The sequence below is a fragment of the Vigna angularis genome, chromosome 10, assembly GCF_016808095.1.
Source record: "Vigna angularis cultivar LongXiaoDou No.4 chromosome 10, ASM1680809v1, whole genome shotgun sequence".
NCBI lineage: Eukaryota > Viridiplantae > Streptophyta > Magnoliopsida > Fabales > Fabaceae > Vigna > Vigna angularis.
In genome coordinates, this window is record NC_068979.1 from 28,217,465 (window position 1) to 28,223,181 (window position 5,717).

The 5,717-nt window shown below is 37.3% G+C and overlaps 1 protein-coding gene across 1 annotated transcript; it reads right to left on the bottom strand.

Moving 5' to 3' along the window:
- Positions 1 to 441: 441 nt before the first annotated feature.
- Positions 442 to 5,273, bottom strand: LOC108336053 (auxin efflux carrier component 4). The gene is made up of 6 exons (NM_001329825.1): positions 3,836 to 5,273; positions 3,059 to 3,371; positions 2,660 to 2,745; positions 1,828 to 1,985; positions 1,106 to 1,182; positions 442 to 1,010 (listed from the first exon to the last, which is right to left on the bottom strand). The coding sequence occupies exons 1-6, from the start codon at positions 5,043 to 5,045 to the stop codon at positions 944 to 946; spliced, it is 1,911 nt and encodes a 636-aa protein (NP_001316754.1). The 5' UTR covers positions 5,046 to 5,273; the 3' UTR covers positions 442 to 943.
- Positions 5,274 to 5,717: the final 444 nt, after the last annotated feature.

Consider the following 5,717-nt stretch of genomic DNA (forward strand, 5'->3'; position numbering starts at 1 on the left):
TCATATGCTAGCATGAGCTTCTAGTACACCTCTTGAAGATCTAAAGCCTTGTTAAAGACTAATTGGATAATTAATCTATTTCTCTCTAACTAAACTAATCTTATTTATTTTGTACATATTTTATCTCAATTTATGTAGAAACATTGTAAAGACCATTGGGAGACAGTCTTAAGGATTATCAAATATTTAGAGAAATATCTAAGACAAGATATTCTATTATAATTTGATACTGAATTGGAACTACAAAATGATATGTAGTGTCCACTTACAATACATTCTTGGAGTTTAGCTTTTAAAAGAAACACGTTGCTATAACAGTTTGACAAAAATATAAATTTAATTATCAGGTATAAACTTTTTCATATAATTTACTTTTTAAGGTGACTTTTCTACTAGTTATTATAAAATTTGACATACAATTGTGCTTTATTGAATTAAAATGAACAAAAAAGTTAGTTTATTTCTACTGAATATATAATGATAATAATATCAATAATGAAAAATGAAAAAGAACAGCAAAATAAAATGAAATGAAAGACTTCCTGAGGCTCATCTCATCTGATTAATTTGGTTTCCTCTACTCACTCACTAGACCATGTTCTTAATTTGATGATTCAAACGGGATTTTCTCATAAAATTTACAAAAACTGGTGATAAATAAGGAACCATTTATAGTTATCATTGACTTACTAACTCTATTTCCTCTGTTATGTCTCTATTATTCCTTCCTCTTTGAGGTTCTTCAAAATGAATCATCATCATGAACTCCCAAACTCTCATACTTTCTCAATTTTCCAATCTCTTGAAAACTTTGAATCGCATCCTTTTGTTGTGAAATTACCAGTTAGTGAGAGGTTCCTCCAATTTCAAAAATATCAAAAGGTTGACATTCACTTGCATGTTTTTTTTTTCCTTCAATCTTGGTTACTGTAGCATAGAAATATCATAAACCAAGAACAATGTAGTAGACAAGAGTAATAGGAAGTGCTATCAACATCCCAAATATAACCCTGCAATTGAATTTATCAGATGAAGAAAATAATGTTAAATTGTATGTTCATGGCAACAAAATTGTGATGAAGAAAATAGAGGTTTGATTGCTTACGCCGTGCTAAGAATGGCTGGATGAACGTTGTACTCCTTAGCAAACACAAATGGAACAATTCCTTGAGGAAGTGCAGCCTAAAAAATTAGACACGGTAAAAAAGAATTTAAGATATTTTAGAACTGTACTTTTGGTCATTAGTTTTCGGCAATAGGGATAATAAATGTGGTGGTCACGACGAATAAAAAAAAATTATACTACTGTATCGATATCTGGATCTCTATATATTTGGCTGTCATATTCAACCTTTTCTTAAATATTTTGCTAATTAATAAGAGTATGATGTTTTTAGAAATGGTATTGAATTTAACATTATGAGCATGTGTCATGATTCTAAACGGTTGGTCAGTGATGCAATAAAGTTCCTATACATAAAAAGTTTTCAATTTGGTCAGTGTATAAATAAAGCTTATTAAATGCATGAATATCTTATTGATTTAATCTCTGTTATTTAAATATTTAATGTATTCGTAATTCGAGATTTTATTTATATGAATCTAAATTAAACAATAAGGTGGACCTCTGCTCCATATTTTCAGAGTTTGATACAGAGAAATGTTATCGAGGCTCTTTGTAACACTCTTTCCAACACTGTTACTGCAACTGTGACATAAATGTAACCATGATCTTCTTAAAGTATTAAACTGGCACATTATTTCACTTTGTTTCACCAGTTATGTAAGGACATAAATGCATGAGAAAAAGTTGAAGTTAGCAATAACCTGAACAATTGCTACGTGTAGGAGAGTGCCACGGAGGCCAACTGCTATGGAAGCTGCAGCCATCACGGCTGGACCAGTCAGGAATCTAATAGCCATAGCAAATGTAGCCACAGAGTTTCCACATGCAATTATCTTTGGTTGAAGTGCCATAAACAGACCTATAAAACATCAATCACATCCAATCTTCAACCACAAAGACATTAAAAAGCAACGTTCATATTCGTTCATATTCTATTCCACTTACAGCTTCTTGCTTTCATGTATATGATTGTTTTCCACCTTTTAAAATGAGATCTCATTAAGGTAAAATAAGATTTTGTAACTAACCTATATGAAAATGGTAATTAGTCTAATTCAAACCACCTTGCTTGATTATCCAAAATGGTAGGCTTCGCCAGAAGTGTGTTGTCCTAGAAAAGTGATCTGGTTTATGACCCGACCCCACGTGTCGGGACATTATGCTCAACAGGTGAACAATATAATCTTGATCATTACTTGTTGCTAACAAACATCACCAACATGGACGGCTATGAATTGTTTACTACTTTTTTTATGCCTTTCATTGATTCATGCAAACCAACTGTTTGATGTTTTAACATACTCAATAATAAGAGTTATCTAAAGTGGGATAACTCAATCACATGTAGAGTCTCAATTTACACTAAAAGGTTTTGGAATGAAACACTGAAAATTCACACGTATACTAAAAAGTGGAGGCAATAATAATAAAATAATGGTGTGATGTAAAAGTGGAAGCAATTTGTGTTGTGGATAGAAGAATGAAATTATTACGGGGAATATGGATTTGGAGAATGGATTTGCGACCACTCACCTAAGCTGAACATTGCCATTCCAAGACCGGCATCAGACAGTATAGAAATTGATTTCTCTATTATTTTGGGCATGTGCACGTGCCACCTGTACGTCATCATTAACCATGAACAACACCATGTGTCACTAACCATTAATAATTAGTACAACATTACTTCAATCAGATAACCAAAAAGTGAGAGGAAGAGAAACTAGTCATGCTTCATTTCGTTGCCCTAATTAAATCTTAGACTATACTTTTATTACTCCAAATTACTTTTCAATCTTAAAATTAAGCATACAAAATAGAGTTTTCAAAGTGTGGAAAGTTAAAATATAGTTAAAATTTAATTTAATTTTTTTTTCGTAAGATGCTTTTTAGTCAAAAGTTTTCCAATAATGTTGACTTTGATTCACCTACCTGAAGGCAATGAGGGACCATACCACACCAATGAGGCTGGAGTACGTGTTGGGGTTGCGGATAAGCTTCCTCCACACCATTATCAAAATGAGACGAGTCATCACACTCGCAGGAGGCATGTGTTTTCCGCCACCGGAAAGCTCGCCGGCTCTGCCAACTTTCGGGTGGAGCTCTTCCGTAGAGCTTGACCCCAACTTGTTCAGCCCATTCAGCCCCTCCTTTTCTCTCTCTTTATCTTTCTCTTCTTCCACCTGTTCTCCCCCGTTCACCGGAAACTTGAACTCTTCTCCGCCAAGTTCGGCCTCCAAACCACCTTCAATTTAACACCAAAACAATCTCATTAAGTATCATTCCAAATTACTATCATTATACCAACCAAAATTTAAAATTTCGCTATTGACACATATCAAATCACAATTACAGTCACAAGGTTTCTTATAACAAATGTCATGGTTACAGTTAAAACAAAAGTTAATTATTCCCAAATAAACCTAGCCCTTTAAACTGTCTAGAAATTGAAATTGTATTATATAACAAATTAAGGAAAAAATATACAATATATATATATATATATATATATATATATATATTTGTGTTACTTTTAAACTAAAATTGAACATATGAAGAGATATTAGACTTCACTTCTAATTAAACAAACTCAAAAACAAAAATCTAAAACTAAATTCGACCAATTAGGATCCTGCCACTGCAATTACAGCAGCAAAGAACAATTTAACCCTGAAAAGGAAAAAAAAAGGAAAGAAGCTCAATCAGTACCTGTGATGTTTGCTTCCCCATTTTGTACGTGGGCATTATCAGCCACCAACATCCTGATCTCCTTGGCACCCTGGTCGGGTTGTTCGGAGCTTCCAAGGTCGGTGTTCCCGAACACGTTCAGCCCCGCATTTTCCGACACCGGCGACGCGCTGGAGCTCCATACGAACATGTGAAGCTCTTTCGCATCGTGGGCACCCTTAGTGAGATTCTGCTGGTTCTGGTTCTTGGTAACTGTTGTGGGTTTAGTAGGAGCAGAAGAGAACTCCGGGTTGGGAGGCGGGTACGCAGCCGGCACGGTCTGAGTTGGGTAAAACCCAAAGCGGGGAGAAGCGACTGTGACGGGCTGAGGCGTGGAGGTTTCTTCGAAATTGGAAGGTCGTGGAGTGGGTCCACGGGAAGAGAACAAATCATTGGCGGTGAAATTGGAGTGGCGTGGTTGGTACCCCATCATGGAGAAGAAATCCGCGTGGTTGAAGTTGGAACCACGTGGCGTGGGGTTACGCGAGGAGCTGAGGCTGTAAATCTCAGCGCCGGTGAGGTTGGAGGGCCGCGGCGTCATCATGAAGGACCGTCGGGAAGCGTTGGATTTCCTCACGGTGACGTGGAGCTTGCCGTCGTCGCCGACCTCCGCGTCTGTTTCGAGAAAGTCCCGTCCGTCAAGCGAAACGACGTCTGAGTCGACCTTGAAGGAGACAATGGAGGCAGCAGTTTCAGGGAATTGCTCCATGATGAGGATTTTGGCAGCGCGGTATTCGAAGAGGAAGAGGAGGAGGGTGTACCAAATGATGCACTGGAGCACGACTACCTGAACCATGAGGGAGCCGGAGTAGTCACCGTACATGGCGATGAGGAGGGGGATGCCCATGACGAGCGTGTTGGGGAGCGTTGAGAGGGAGAAGATGGTGATCATCCACTCCAGCGAGCCAGTTTTGGTGAGGTTGGTCCAGAGAGTCAGGGCAAAGAGCATCATTATTTTCTGGAGAGTGTCGGCAGCAATGAAGCGGAAGTTCATGGCGTAGGGGTTGTTCGTGGAGATGAAGTGAAAGGAGAGGAGGGGCACGGCAAAGATAGCCACAAAGCGGTTTATGCCGGAGCACTGGTCCGGCGAGAATATCTTCCACCACCGCACGGAACCGTAAGCCAGGATCATGGCCACATACAGAGGCACCACTGCCGTGAGCACCGTGTACAGGTCTTTCCATGTTATCATCTTCTTTTCCTGATAATGAAGACTTGATTTTGCGTTTGAAGTCTCGGGTTTATCTAAAAAGTTGTTGATGGTAAATGTTTTAACTGGATCCAATACGATCCCAGCTATGCAGTTTGGTGGATTGCGTGCTACTGCTCTGGTTACTGGTTTACTAAGTTTGTGTATGAGTGTGTGCAGAATGAAGTGTGAGAGAAAAGGGAGAGAAAAAGCCTGAATTGATTGACAGAGTAGAAAGGGGATGGTTGCAGGGAGTATATATAGGGCATGGGGGAAGTATTATGTGTATGGATGAGTATTTATTTTCTTGTGTAGTATTATTTTTTGGGATGGGTAGAGAGGGACCACTTTGGTGTTATTGAACATGGGTATGTGTACTTTAATTTTTGCATTAGAAATTTCTGAAATTAGGATAAATTTTTACCTCGGTTTGAGGGATAAAATTGAAAAATGGGAACTCTATACACCATGTTTTTGTGAAAAGGTATAGATAGCTCTTTTAGAGGTCTACTTTAGAGTTGAAATGTATTATCAAAACCAACAATTTGTTAACAAATTAGTAATGCACAGACATCTTTTAATTATATTTAATATTTAATAATAAAAATAAATTTTATAATAATAATGATAAAATTGAAATATAGTAAAAAATTACAATTATATATATATATTAAT